Here is a 15,223-nt window from a genome sequence, read left to right as displayed (position 1 = left end):
TTTCACGCTCCTTCCTCGTTCCATCTGTGACACACGCTTCACCCTGTAACTCTCCCCTATTTCCGGGCCATTTGGCACACTGCTGTCCTTGCTGGGAAGTCTGCCCTGATTACAGCCAGGCATCCATCTCCCCACCCACACACCACCAGCAAGAATCTCAGCGGGGTTTCCTTGTCTATGCAGAACAGAGTTTGGGAAATGAAGGAGTGAGTCATCCCCTAAGGCCTCCAGCTTTTTTCATGTTGGGGCCTTAATATTGTCTTTGAGCCCCTGGGACCTTCCCTCGCTCTAAACATAGCTTCCTCCTCTCCTAGCCTATTCACCAGATAGTTCCTTCAATGGCCCTTCCTGAACCCCGGGCTGCCACTGACGATGCACTCGTTAATTCTCTGAATAACTGCTTCTCTTCACTTCTGGCCTGCAGCTCACTCGTCAGCCTCCCACCTACGCCAGACCCCTCTCTGCAGATAGCGGATTTGAGAGAGAACAACTGCAGCCTCAAAAAGATCCTTGCCCAGGACAATTTCCTGAACCATACCCCCTGCCTAGATCTTTCTAGAACCAAGCTGTTCAGCTCGTTTCTCAGCTTGTCCCAGCAGCCAGCCTCCCTATCCCAATCACCCAGCATTGTTTATAGCACCATGCAGCTGTATCCATCTGTACTTATTTATAAGTCTTCAATGGGTTTTAGCTAAACCCTTCGTCATTCAAGGCCCTTCACTGGCTAGCCCCAATTTCCCTCTCCTGTCCTCATCTCCCAGCCTTCGCCTCCATGCACCTTTCACTCTTTCACTGCAGTCCAGTCACATCAAACTTTCCAGTCTTCTCTGAGCACACTTTGTACTCATGCCTCCATGCCTTTTCTCATGCTCTTTCCTTTCCCCAAAATGCCTATCCCTATTTCTACTGTTGTTCTGCTTCTCCGATGAAAGTCTGTTCATTTTACAATCGCTCCCTCCTCTCTTCTACTATAGAATTTATCAGTCTGACAGTTAGATGTGTGCAGAATTATCTTTCGTTATCCGGGTGGAGGCTAGGTTTTAAACAGCTCTGAATTCTCCAGCACTTTAATTAACCATTTCTTTGTGAAATTTACGCCACCTCTTCCTTTGGAATGGAAAGTCCTGAAGACAGTTCCTCATTCTTCATGTTCCCCCGACTCCAGCTGAGAACAAAGGTTTACCCACAATCCCTACCACTAGGTGTAAGACAGATCCTGAGATCTCCCCTTAACTCAGGAAACAGGACCAAATTCATTGAGAAATGGTGATTTTTTTTTTCCACTCAATATGATTTGGTTATAAGGGCTGTGAACTAGGACACCTGAGTTCTAGCTGATTCTGATACTAACTTGTTTATTAATATGAGGATTGCCTTTCTGTGCTTCAGTTCATTCACCTCTAAAATGGGAATAGCGCCTACATGCTTTACCTACTCCACCAGGACACTGAACCCAAATGTGATAATAAGGAGAACAGCCACAGGAAAGGCACAGGAGTTGAGGATGGGAGGCAGGAGGTCGCTGGCATCACAACAGTCCATGCATAGTGGTGCGTCTGAGCAATCAGAGGCCAGGCAAGGGCCAGGAGTTCCCGTACTCAGCTTAGTAGTGGGAATGGGGAGCCCAGCAAGCCAGGAAACAAGCAGACGCAGCACAGAGCTTGCGGAGGTGGTAGCTGAAAAAGGAAGATGCTCAAACGCTTTCCCCACGTGTGAAACAAGTGAGCGGTTCCTCTGACAATGCAAGTGCTGCTGTCAGGGAGCTCATGCACTTGCCTGTCTTTTTTGCCCAAGTGTCCTCTCACTGGCTGCTTATGTGGGCGTAGTGGAAAGAAAGATCACCTGGTTTGTCTGTTTCACTAAGCTATATGATCTTGAACAAGTTGCTTAACCCTCAAGTCTCAGTTATCTGGTCTGTAAATTGGGGACAAGAGTACTTACCTTGAAGTTACTGTGAGAATTAACTGATATGAGCCACACAAATTGTCTAGCACAGTTCCTGGCAGTCCCTTGCTCTGAAGGGTGCAGGCTTCAGCACAGCTTTGGCCTGTGTGTAAGCTACCAATATTGTGGGGAGGACAGGGCAGGGCTGGTGAGGTATAATTACTGAAACCTTATAGCTAAGATTTCAAGACAGTCACAATTTCAAAGACACTCTCCTGTTTTCCCTTAAGCCAACAAGCACTTGGCAATTTTTGACTGGGAAAACATGATCACCACGGAAGGCACCTTCTTGGCTGCCCATTTCTCCATCAGCCCTGCGAGTTCTCCAGGGAGAGTTTCTCCAGGCCGAGGGCTTCATCAGCCAGATACCCAGATACGCAGCTGAAAGGTGGTGGGGAGGAGGAAGATGATCAGCAATGCCTCAGGGTACCTGGTATGTGGGAGACCTAGGTTCTACCTCCCACTTTCTCCCAACTGGCCACCACTGCATACTTTCACTCTAAAAGGAAAGAGAAAGTTAAATCCTTTGAGCTCAGTGGTTCTCTACCTTGGCTGCACATTATAATCACCTGAGGAAATTTAAAAATCTTCCTGCCTGGACTGCACTCCAGACCAATTAAATCAGAATTTTTTTAAAAGCTCTCTAGGTACCTTTCAATGTATGCCAAAAGTTGAGAACCACTGTTCTAGATCAGGGTTTTTCAAACTTGCCAGATGATGATAATCACCTATATCAGTTTAAAATACAGTTTCTCAGGCTCTGGAATTAGCACTATTACCAGAACTTATTGATTCTAAAACACACCCTTTTAAAAACATATATATTTTAACATCTTTGAAATCAGAGTGACCTTCCAATCAGTGGCATCTAAGATTTGATGAAATACGGAAGCAAGCATCCCAGATGATTCTTCTGATTAGGCAAGTTTGAAAGGGATTAGGGAAAAACAGTTCCCTAGTTCTCCCCAGGGCAGTGCTTCCCAACCTTTAATGTCCTTAGGGTCACCTGCGATCCTGTTAAGACGCAAGTTCAGATTCAGGTCTGGGTTAAGGCTTGAGATTCTGTATTTCTAACAAGCTTCCAGGTGATCTGTGCTGGGCCTTGCACCACATTTTGGGTAGCAAAGTTCTAAAGTATCTCCTTCTGAGCGACTCCTTTAAGTAAACAAATAATTGGCATAGAGAAATACGACCAATGGAGAGAGTCTTCCCTATGTCTGTGAGGCAGTTGCTAGACTGCACTCTCATTTCTCCCCAGGAGGGCACGATGAGGGCCAGAGGGAGGGCTGCCCAAACCTTTGAGAAGCCAGAGCCTAGAGTCCAATTTCTCAAGGAAGCAATTTGTTATGTGAGACAGCACAACCCCCCACACTAAATACCAGCAAAATTCACTCACCAAGCAAAGTTGGGGCTCAGGTGGCTTTAGTGGGTCAAGAGGAAGCAGCCCCATTCTATCATATACCCTTTTCTCCTTCCTTCATTCATTCACCAAACCTTGACTGAGGATCCACTAAACAACCACAAGGTCTGAGGGATTCAAAGATGAATTGGATTCAAAATCAGAATCAGATTCCAGGTGGAGGAATTCAGTCTGGGGGAAACCCATTGGTAAAACAGACAAAGTACAATATGAAGTGATAGTGCTAATAACAGAAATATGTACAGAGATGAGCCAGCATAAAGGAGCCAGCTAATAGCTTTCTGGTACAGCAGCCATTGGAGGAGCTGGAGGAAACAGTTCTAATCTTTCCAAGGAAGGGCACCACCACTCCCCAAAAAATTGCTTGCCTGAAGCAGCCTGCTATGATGGAGGAGTGTGTTGGATGCCTTGAAGTCCTTGAAACCAAGACCCTATAATCTGGAGTTTCAACGTGGGGAGAGCTTCCTGCGTTTGTGCCTCTAATCTCTAGCTCTAAATTGCAAGTGAATTCAAGGAAGGAAGAGACTTTTAGGGGATCAGCCCCTCAAAAGGATGAGGCAGAGGTCCTGTATCAGAATCCCTAGTTACAGATCATTTCCCTAGTTACAGAAATCCTTGAGTCTTTGCCCTTTGTCATATTGAGCTCTTAATTGGCTTGACCCATCACATTGCTAGATATAAAGGCTACAATCCCTAGACTAAGTAGGTCTCCAGCTGGTGGTAGGGAGTCACAGCCAAGACAGGCAGGGTTCAAGAACCTAGAGTATGCTCCCTCACCCAGCCTCCTATAGACTAGCTTTCTGGAGGACTAAAGAACTGATACTCAATCCCAATTTACCTTTTCCTTATCTTCCATCTCACAGATAGGAAAACCTAGAGAAGCTTAAGGGCCGGAGGAAGCAGCCGAGAAGGTGACGGCAGAAAGATGGGGAGTGGAGCCAGTGCTGAGGACAAAGAACTGGCCAAGAGGTCCAAGGAGCTAGAAAAGAAGCTGCAGGAGGACGCTGACAAGGAAGCCAAGACCGTCAAGCTGCTATTGCTGGGTGAGCGAGATGGGAAGATGAGCCAGAGAAGGAGAAGGTATTGCTCCTTCCTGCTTATCCTGGATGGTAGGTGGGTCTTAGCCTACCCTATGGGGAAGGGGGATGGCAGGTGATTTTTCCTCTCCCCATCTAGTCTCAGGCTAGGGGACCAGCAGCTCTAGGGCTGAGCACAGCCACCTCAATGAGATGCAGACTGCCAAAGCTACTCTGGAATTGTTCTGCTCTTCCTTGAACCAGGAATAGCGCAAAGGCCAGGACGGACCCACTCATCTCCAAATCTAACCAAACCTAACGCCTCATGGCTTGGCAAATACCGTGAACGCTGAGCTTGCAGACACTTACCTAATCTGCAGTCAGAGAACTCTGAGTCAAGGACTCAGAAGAGGACAGTGAACTCAGAAGTCCTACCATATAATCAGTGTCATGTAGTCCCAGGAATAGGCCCACTGGTTCTTGCCAAGTATGCTGGTTCCTTCTCCTTGCTTTCAGTAAAAATTCTGTAAAAATTTTAGATGTAGGGAGCCCTGAGGTGGGAGGAATGGAGTCTTGATCTACAACAGTCCTTTCCTGGCTTTCTATTCAGTAGCTGCCGCTAAAGCCCTGCCAGATGGGAGGTTCATCAACTTGATGAGCTCCTAAGCAGATCACAGGTCTGCGCCGCAAAAAGAAAAGCCCCTCAGTCAGTCAGGCAGAGAAATTGATTATGGCTGTAAAGAGACCAAGACAATAAAGAGTTTGGGACACACGGTTAGAAAAAAACCCCAATAGTAGTACAGAGGTAGGCTAGCTGGAGCAGGTGGGGTCTGTGTAGCAGAAGACTGGCTGGCTGGGCTGTTTCCAAGCCCATGAGGAACCTGGGAACTGGAGCCCCAGGCTAACGCACCTCCTTTTTCCCCAGCTGATCTCTAGCATGGCCCAGAGGACACACTAAAGGAGCATACCTCTGTAAGCGGGACCCAGACTCCAAGGAGCCCAGGAGGCTGTTACAGAAGGGGAAAGGGAGATGGCAAGGCCACCGAGAGATCTTTTAAGCCTAAGCAGCTTTCTCCTACATTCAGGATAAGCAGCTCAGAGGGAACAAGCATAGGCTAAGTGAGGGGGTTAAGGCATCAGGGGTAGTATAGACTGGGGTAGAGGGTTGAAGAGCATGTGGGTTTTAGATGGAGGGAGAGCAGAGTGTGAATGAGGATATTAGAACATTCTAGTCAATATAGGAAACAGCAAGATGATGAAAAAATAGTATGTTCAGTGAAGCGATCCAGCTCTCCCCCATCCTGCCCCAAGATCACTCTCCTGAATAAAAATGGGCAGAGAAGAAAAATGTGTTAAAGGAATTCCCCTGAATCTATCAGTGGTTCTCAAAGAGATTTTGCCCGCCGCACCCCGGCCCCTGCCCCCAACCCAGGGGACGTTTGGAAATGTCTGGAGACATTTTTGGTTGTGACAACTGGAAGAGTAGAGTGCTACTGGCATCTAGTGGGTAGAGGCCAGGGACACTGCTAAACACCCTATAATGCACAGGACAGCTCTCCACAAAAAAGAATCATCCAGTCCAAAAGTCACTAGTGCAGAGGCTGAGAAACTCTGCTCTAAATCCAGATTGAATGGCCTGAGCTCAAGGCTGGCACAAATTGAGAGCAGCAATCATCCTGTGTGCTCTTCCCTAACAAGGCTCCCAAGCAGGCAGTGCCTCGGACTTCTCACAGGCGATCTACTGGAGGGTTGGGGAGAACTGGTGGAAACCTGAAGCATAAGCATTTCTCCCTGCAGGTGCTGGGGAGTCAGGAAAGAGCACTATCGTCAAACAGATGAAGTGAGTAGGAACAAAACCCCAAAGGACTGAGGTGGGGTGAAGAAGTCAGTAGAGCAAGTGGAGGCACGGAGAATGAAGGGCTCTTTAGCCTTAAGGAACCCAGATATAAAGGACCTGATTCCCAATGGCCCTCATCTACATGCCCCTTGCTCCTCACTCTCCACTTTGGGACAACAGTAGGAATAGAGAGATCAGGTTCTTATGACTTTAAATCCTCCCAGATTCCCAATCCCTTAGGTCTGGTCACTCAGATCCAGCTAAGGCCTGGATGTCTACTCCTTGCAGGATCATTCATCAAGATGGCTATTCGCCAGAAGAATGCCTGGAGTACAAGGCCATCATCTATGGCAATGTGCTGCAGTCCATCTTGGCTATCATTCGGGCCATGTCCACACTGGGCATTGACTATGCTGAACCAAGCTGTGCGGTATGTGGTTAACTGTATGTGGTTAAGGGTGGAAGGAAAGGCTAATGAGAACAAACAGACTAGAGGCCAATAAGCTATGAGGAAACATGGGTTAGGAAAACAGTTTTATGTAACTAAAATCCCACCTGGTGAGCTTCAAATCTTTTTCCTTCAGTCCTGAAGAAGTATGCAATTCCTACCTTTATAATAAATATTTGCAAAAATCTGCTCTCAGCTTCCTCTGCCTTTTTGTCTTATTTTGCCATTTAAATTGCTCCCCTTGGGCTCCTTGCCCTGGCCCTGGAACTTTTACAAGCTAAATCCCTAGTTCTAGCATTGGCCTTTTCCTAGATTTGAATCATTCAAAGAACAAAGGTGATGGGTTCCTGTCTATTTCATGGTCAATCTGGTCTTTAAACTTCCAATCAGCCTGCAGCAGAGGACCCACGTTTTGTGACAGTACACTTTTGGACTAAGGATGGAAGATGGAAACACCACAGAGGAAGACCCTGGGACCTCTGCTATCTGCTAGGCATCCCAGGACTGTGTATACTGCCACCCTCTACGTCACAGAAGCACACTCAGAAATTAATGTTTTCTTAGATAGACTCTTCACTGGACACAGTTTCCACCTTAGGCTTTGGTAGCAATGCAAAATGCTTTCCTTTCAGCAGTGTTCCCAGAAGCCTCCTGGAAAGCCATTACTCCTGTGTAGTTCTCAGCCAGGTTTCTTCCTTACAGGATGATGGGCGACAGCTCAACAACCTGGCTGACTCCATTGAGGAGGGCACCATGCCTCCTGAGCTCGTGGAGGTCATCAGGAAGTTGTGGAAGGATGCTGGGGTGCAAGCCTGCTTCGACAGAGCTGCAGAGTACCAGCTCAATGACTCGGCGTCTTAGTAAGACTCTGATCAGGGAAGTGGGGGATAAGGCGTAAGCAACCTTCTAGGAGAAAACACATCCAGCCTAAAATTTCAGGCACTGAAAGCTGGAGACCCTACGACTGAATTCAGGCTGTATATCTGTTTTGTTAGGCTTGAGCAGTGTTTTACTACGCTTTGAATTTAATGCCTTTAGATAGGGACATTTGCCACAGTTCCCACCACTCTGTATTGCTTTACACTGGCTCACCGCAGCCCACGAAGCTGACAAAAGTCAAAAGAGAGGTGCTCTGCTTAGCAGCCCTCAGCCCTTGTCCTCTTAATTAAGTCATACACGTAGCCTCTCCTTTCAGAACCAGAACAGCAAGAGAGCCCCGCAGTTGTGCCTCACACTCTCCCTCCCAGGAGGCATGTGATTCACAATGGCCCTTTCAGGGCTGAATTTTCTACTGGTAACCCAGACTCTACTTAGGCCACTAACCAGAAATGAAAGTCTCCTTCACATAGCATCTTATATCAGGGTGCCAGGGCTTGAGACACAGAAACTACCAGGGCAAACCAAAGGAAGTTGGTCAGGGGTTAGAGAGAACCAACTTTGCAAAGCTCACTCCAAAAAGATAAAGTACACAGAGTTTATCAGTCCTACCTCAGACAGCATGGTATCACAGACGGACATAAGCTGTGGAGTTAGACAGATGTGGGTGTAACCCCTGCTCTGTCACCTAATTTTGTAATAAGGTTATCATTTCCTATGCCAGGAGCAGGCACTCACTCACTAAGACCCAGGCACTGCGAGGTACATTACGCACACCATCTCATTTAATCTGCAAAATAAGCTTTCAAGGTACATAGTATTTTTTATTAGTCCCATTTATAGATGAAAAACTGAAGTTCAGAGAAGTTAATTAACTTGCCCAAAGTCATATAGATAAATGGCAGAGGCTAGATGTGAATCTAGGTCTATTAGACCACAAAGTTGAATGTTTTTTACAATATAACACAAATGCCTCTTGACCCTGGACAAGTTATTGAACTCTTCTGAATTTTTCCTTCATCTGTAAAATGAGATATGAAATCTGAAGGCTTATGAAGTTAAATGAGAATTTAAATGTGAAAACACCTGGCATCCAGGAGGCACTTGTGTTGATTTTCCTTCCCTCTTTCTCAGTCATCTCACTTCACACCTGCCTTCCTCCTGCCTTTTTTTTTCCCCCACTTTTTTATGGTAACTGTCAAACATATACAAAAGTAGAATAAGAAAATGACTCACCTAGCTTCAACTACTATCAACTCGTGGCCACTCTTGTTTCATTTTACCTCTATCCCCCACTGGATTATTTTGAAGTAAATCCCAGATATCATATCATTTTGTCCTAAAAATTTCATTACGTCTCTCTAAAAAATGAGGACTCTTTTTGAAAAAGAAATCACAACATAATCATCACACCTAAATATTTAATAATTCCTTAATGTCCTCAAATATCCACGTCAGTGTTCATTCAAGTTTCCCCAATTATCTCAAATGTTTTTCCCCCAACTTGACTCAGGAAACAAACAAGGTCCATGCATTGTACTGATTCATGTCTCATATGCCTCTGAAGTCTCTTTTAATCTACTCCTGCTTCTCGTTGGAACTTTTGGCACCCATTTAAACCATCAAATCATACTTAACGGTCTAGAAAACCCTGTAGTCATATGAAACGCAAGGAAAAGTTATCTGACTTGACTTAAACGGGGCAGAACTCCTGCCCCAAATGGGCTAGTCCCTCAGCCCATCCCACAGTTCCTTTCATAAGGACACAAGGTTTGAAGGAAAGAATCCCAGATTTAACAATATGGATTCTAGTCCTAGTTGTACCACCAACTTAGCTGTATGACTTTGGGTAAGACCCTTTACCTTTGTTGGCCTTGGCTGTGGAAAATTTAATGTCACCAATGCTGGTCACTTTTTTCTAGCTACCTGAACCAATTAGACCGGATTACAGCCCCTGACTACCTCCCTAATGAGCAAGATGTGCTACGATCCAGAGTCAAAACCACAGGCATCATTGAGACCAAGTTTTCCGTCAAAGACCTGAACTTCAGGTGAGTACGTGGTTCCCTGGGGGCACTTCAGATACCAAAAGAGGGGGTGGGGATGCTTCTTGGCCTCCACTAAAGCCCAACCTGAATTACTGTCCTACTTGTCCCCCTTTCCTCCCCACTTCCCATCTTATTGCTAACTGGCCCAAACTGGGTAAACACCTAGGACATGTGGGTCACAAGCTGGGCATAGCTATGAGAACAGCTGTTTCTTCCCTCAGGATGTTCGATGTGGGAGGGCAGAGATCAGAGAGAAAGAAGTGGATCCACTGCTTTGAGGGAGTCACCTGCATCATTTTCTGTGCGGCCCTCAGTGCCTATGATATGGTGCTGGTGGAAGATGACGAAGTGGTGAGTGGCCTTGGCACCAAGCAGCTTTGATAGACAGTCCCCCATGACCCTTCCTCTAGGCTTTGTGTCTCTCCAATGCCTCAACTTGGGTGATTTCAGCAAACACTGACAGTCTAGCAGTCCTCTAGCAGATCAATCAATGTCTCAGGCAAATAATTCTAGAAAAACCTCTTCTTCTGCAGGTTCTAGGTTTAGCACTTGAGAGATCCAGATTTACTGAGAGTGAGCTTGGTATCACTTGGATACCACAAAGTTCATAAGAGGAACTAAGTATTAAAGGAATAAGGGATCATCAACTCAGCAAAGGAGTTACACTGAGTACTCTCCCAGGCTGCCTATGAAGTAAAGGAGAGGAGATGAAAATGATAAAGCGGAAAAAACAACATATGATGTGTATCTTTATGCAACACAGTAGAGGGGTTGAACTACTAACCTCACTTGGAAGCCTAAATATTTACTCAGTGTCAACAGGACTACGGAGAGACTGGCAAACCAGGTTTCTCACATGCCATTTAAATTGGCAGCTGAGGGTGATTCTCTTGAGCCTGGAGTTTTACAAGAGAGGAGCTCTGCGAGACAAGTGTCAGCCCAGCCAGTTACCTTCCAAGTTTGGGAAAGAGGATGTCAAAGGGATGGAAAACGCTAATTTCACATAAGCAAGTGCTCTATGAATGACACCCACAGCTTGCTGAGAGAAGACGAAGCTCCTATCCTCCCGTTCCTTGCTCCAGTTCTTCTCCCTTCTCCTTAGTAGTTCAAGTTCACATTAGAGAACTCTGAATATCCTCCAGCCAAAATGTCTTACAGGCACATTCATTTTCTAAGATCTCCTCCATCTTTAACCCTAAAGTCTACAGGGTCTTAAAGGGTTTTCTAGGAGTATTAGCAATGAGAAAAGGCTACAAATTAGATTTGTTTTCTTTCTTTATTAGATGAAAAAAATGAGCCCAAGTCAGCTAATAGCATACTTCAAGATCCTAGAAGGCCTGCTTCCTAAAAACATGCTGGTCTGGGGTACAGGGCAACCTATGGATTCTGCAGATATATAGCACCACTTCTCACTCACTCAAAGTGGCAATCAGAGTAGGAAATAAGGCAGAAATTGCTTAAGGTATGGCACTGGGAAATTCTCTAGCCCTCACCACTTGGCACCAGGGCCAAAGAATCCCTATTATGTGCCTGCCAAAACTTTGATCCAGAACTCTATAACAGAAGCCTATCAAAATCATCCTGGAGATGCAAATGGGCACATGCTAACTCAGGTCCAGTGTCAACCCTGTATCAGCAGCACTTATGGATGTCAAAGTCCTTAGCTGTGCCCTGGCTGCCAAAGATCTGCATAACACTTATTGTACATCTATATGCTAGCCACTACCGAGAACACTATACATACATGATCTCATTTAACTTTCATAATAGGCCTGTAAATTAGGGAAACTGAGACTCAGAAAAGCTCAATAATTTCCCCCAAGTCACACAGCTATTATAGAAAGAGGATTAGAAGGAAGCCAGATCTCTTTGGCTCTACTCCACCACACGAAAGAGATAAGCTGTTCCCTGTCTTTCCTTTTACATTTCGAGCACTAGCCTCTCCAAGGGGAATAAGAACAGGAAGTAGACAGATACCCCATAAGCCCAGTCTGATATCTCTGATGGTGTTTCCTCTTACTAGAATCGTATGCATGAGTCATTGCACCTGTTCAACAGCATATGCAACCACAAGTTCTTTGCAGCTACTTCCATCGTCCTCTTTCTTAACAAGAAGGACCTCTTTGAAGAAAAAATCAAGAAAGTCCATCTCAGCATTTGTTTTCCAGAGTATGATGGTAAGTGTCCAGGGCTGGAAACAACGGTAATGCATTCTCAGTAAGGACTGGTGACTGTCTCATTTCCTATACAAGGAGACATACAGGAACTTGTCTTTAAGGAGTACTAAGTATAACTCCTTTGCTTTGCCTAGTTGATGATCCCTTATCCCTTTAATACTTAGTTCCTCTTACGAGCTTTGTGATATCCAAGTGATGCTTGGATGTCTAATCTGAGAAATGGGCATTCAGTTATAGGTTTAAATGCAGATGTCTCTGGAATAGAGCAGAAATAGGGCAGACGTTAGATGCAGGAGAGCCACTGAATGTTCAAATGATACCTACCAGAAACCAAGGGTGGAGACATAGACACACGTCTCTACTCAATTTCTCTCCTCAAGTAAGAAGCACTGGAGTGCAATAGAGGAGAGGAGCCTCCCTCCAAAAGTAGGCCCCCAATCGAAGCTAACACAATATTTTGAGGATCAAATCAGTCACCTAAAAAGTAAGTCAGCAACTAAGAAGGGTTAATTTATCCCACTTCTCTATTTTTCTGGAAAACCAGGGAACAACTCTTATGAGGATGCAGGGAATTATATCAAGAGTCAGTTCCTTGACCTCAACATGAGAAAAGATGTCAAAGAAATCTACAGCCACATGACCTGTGCTACAGACACGCAGAATGTCAAATTTGTATTTGACGCAGTTACAGATATTATCATCAAAGAAAACCTCAAGGACTGTGGACTCTTCTAATCCTCATCATTCCTCAAGTTAGCATTCTATAAACAGGCTTGGAATCTGGGTAATTTCAAGCAGAAAATTATAGGTCAATATACCATGACATGAAGAATGAACCCACTCGTCCCTTGGAGATGGAGTGTGCATGACTGCAGCTGTGGCTCCTACATTCTTCTCAAAGTGGGATAGCTGGTGCACTTTCAAGAGCACAAGGCCAGGGGTCAGAAGACCCAGGTTCCAGTAATGGTTCTGCCACTTACCATCAAAATGCAAAGATTTCATCTCTCTGAGACTTGAGTTCCTTATCTATAAAATGAAGATAACTTCTCTACTACTTCACAGGGTTATTCTGATGATCACAAACATAACTAAAGGGAAGGCACAAAAAAGCTGTGTGGTTAGAGTCACAGAAAGAAATCCTATATAAAAGCTGCCCTTTTTGAAATTCACACCATGTTTTTAGATGAACTATCCCAAGCAAAACAGCTAGTCTTCCCTACAGTCTGCAAAAAATAATTAAAAACAAAACCTCAATAAATCCACCCCTTTTTACTAACAGACTTCCATGTGCCTTAGCTCAGAGACCTGGATCACTGGATAGAAGATGTGAGTTTGTTAGTTTCTAAGGCACTCATCCAAAAATGATCATCTCTATTAAGCACAGACTACCCCTTTGTCCCCCAAGCTGCCCAAAAGACAGAGTTTCCTTTACCTCTATATGTAACTGTTTCTCAGCTCTACAAGACACCTTCTGAATAAACTTGAGGACATCAACACACTCCCACTCAGAGTATTAATGATTTTATTGCTGCCACTTCTCTATGACAAAATTTAGAATAAATGAGCAACCCTAAAATTCTCATTTCAACTGCTACATGTTTTAGGAGAACAAAAAAGACAGCTGATCTTGCTTTAGGCACTGAAAATCTTTGCAGTTGGGTCCATGTGATGCCTGGCTGAAAACAACATCTCCCCAAACAGGCCAACAAGTAAATTATTCCTTTGAACTCCTTTGAAGGGAAATGAAGCTTGCATTTATCTTGACAGGAGGTGGTGAAGTCAAGTATAGATTTAGCATTTACAACTACTAGTGAGGAAAGCTCTTAGCATCCAAGATTTAGTATATAAAAGAAAGTGTCAATTAAGATGAAAATCTGCTCCTTGCCAGAAACACACATTCACACTTAGGCTGCTACTAACAATATTGATACTAGAAAGCCATATGAGCTTGAAATACACTGAAGAATAAATTTGCAGCTGTTAAAATTGGATTCATTTTAATAGTCTTTCTGATTCCCTGAAAAGAAACCAACTTGGGAGAATTACCAGAGAAATAAGGGAAACGAGTCTGCCTACTGCTGATTAAAAAAACAAGCCAAAGAAAAAACCTGGGCAAGACGTCTTGCATCCAAGAGCTGTTCAGGGACTATTCTAAATGGCATGCTCCAACTATCACTAACCTGTTTGCTTTAACTCAACATACAGGGGTTCTGAGTCGTTTTTGTATCATGGATCCCCCTGGCAGTTTGATGAAACCTATGGACCTCTTCTCAGAATATTTAAAAATACATAAAATAAAAATCAGAGAATTACAAAGGAAACCAACATACTAAAAAAAGTTCTATCTTTGGAGCTCTGAAGTCCCACGTTAAGAATCCTCGCTACAGCTATGATCTTGTCTATTCAGGCCTCAAATTTACCCCATTTATTCCATATTCAAATAGGAAAGCCCCAGCTCCCCCCAAATCGTACCAGATTGCTTATTTATTTTATTAACTTTTCCTTGATCTTTGACTCTAGGCAGGAATTGGTAAATGGGCCAAACAATAAAAGCCTAGCCCAGGCTCCTTGGTTATTGATGTTCATAAAGAACCTGCCCTATAGTACTAGCATGAAAACAGAGCCAGTGGGATGGGTCTTCTGGTAGAACAATCTCTAGCTGAATGAAACAGGGTTGTATTTTAGTTTTCTTCTTTTTCTCTGGTACACAGCCCAACTTTTAACTGGTTTATAAATAAATTCATGCAAGCCACCTTGTATGAACACTGCAAAATGTTTATTTTGAAGGCTAGATGGGTTGGAGCCTAAAGTAATGTGATCTACAGCTGCTTTACTGAGGTTAGGATCTGTGTATTCATCTTAAAATGTTTTCAAGCTAAAACTCTTCTGGTGGGGCCGGCCCAGTGGCGCCGGCCCAGTGGCGCAAGCAGTTAAGTGCGCGCGCTCTGCTGCGGCGGCCCGGGGTTCGCTGGGTTGGATCCCGGGCGCGCAAGGACGCACTGCTTGGCAAGCCATGCTGTGGCGGCGTCCCATATAAAGTGGAGGAAGATGGGCACGGACGTTAGCCCAGGGCCAGTCTTCCTCAGCAAAAAAAGAGGAGGATTGGCAGATGTTAGCACAGGGCTGATCTCCTCACAAAAAAATAAAAAATAAAAAAAATAAAACTCTTCTGGCGAGTCTACATGGAATAAAACCTGGCGGCCTCGGTCATCCATTCACCTGTACCTTAGAACAAAGTGAAATAATTTTCTGAAACTCTTGGGCAACACTCGGTTCTCCTCTGAGTACAGGTAAGAGGACTTCACCTCAAATGCTCTCAATAGGCTTCCAAAAAAGGCATTAATCCTTACCCCAGCTTAATTGTCTGTCAGGCCCAAGATGGTTCTCAAATCCTACACTGTTAGGGCTAGAGACAAAGTGTATTGCTACTTCTCCTACACAACTGGCTTATTTTTAT

The 15,223-nt window shown here is 44.7% G+C and overlaps 1 protein-coding gene across 1 annotated transcript; it reads left to right on the top strand.

The window, feature by feature from the left end:
- The first annotated feature begins 4,289 nt into the window (after positions 1-4,289).
- GNAT2 (G protein subunit alpha transducin 2) lies at positions 4,290-12,533 on the top strand. Its single transcript, XM_058538717.1, has 8 exons — positions 4,290-4,407; positions 6,178-6,220; positions 6,506-6,647; positions 7,368-7,525; positions 9,464-9,592; positions 9,811-9,940; positions 11,613-11,766; positions 12,311-12,533. Exons 1-8 carry the CDS (start codon positions 4,290-4,292, stop codon positions 12,499-12,501), a joined length of 1,065 nt encoding a protein of 354 aa, XP_058394700.1. The 3' UTR covers positions 12,502-12,533.
- The last annotated feature ends 2,690 nt before the right edge of the window (positions 12,534-15,223 follow it).

Source organism: Diceros bicornis, chromosome 4 (genome assembly GCF_020826845.1).
Source record: "Diceros bicornis minor isolate mBicDic1 chromosome 4, mDicBic1.mat.cur, whole genome shotgun sequence".
NCBI classification, from domain to species: domain Eukaryota; kingdom Metazoa; phylum Chordata; class Mammalia; order Perissodactyla; family Rhinocerotidae; genus Diceros; species Diceros bicornis.
The sequence above is the reverse complement of the archived record's forward strand: the minus strand, read 5'-3'. Positions and strand labels throughout refer to the sequence as shown.

Coding starts and splice junctions, on each gene's coding strand:
- GNAT2 (XM_058538717.1), top strand. CDS start 4,290: ATGGGGAGTGGAGCCAGTGCTGAGGACAAAGAACTGGCCAAGAGGTCC. Junction 6,221..6,505: donor ACTATCGTCAAACAGATGAA/GTGAGTAGGAAC, acceptor TACTCCTTGCAG/GATCATTCATCAAGATGGCT. Junction 9,593..9,810: donor GTCAAAGACCTGAACTTCAG/GTGAGTACGTGG, acceptor TTCTTCCCTCAG/GATGTTCGATGTGGGAGGGC.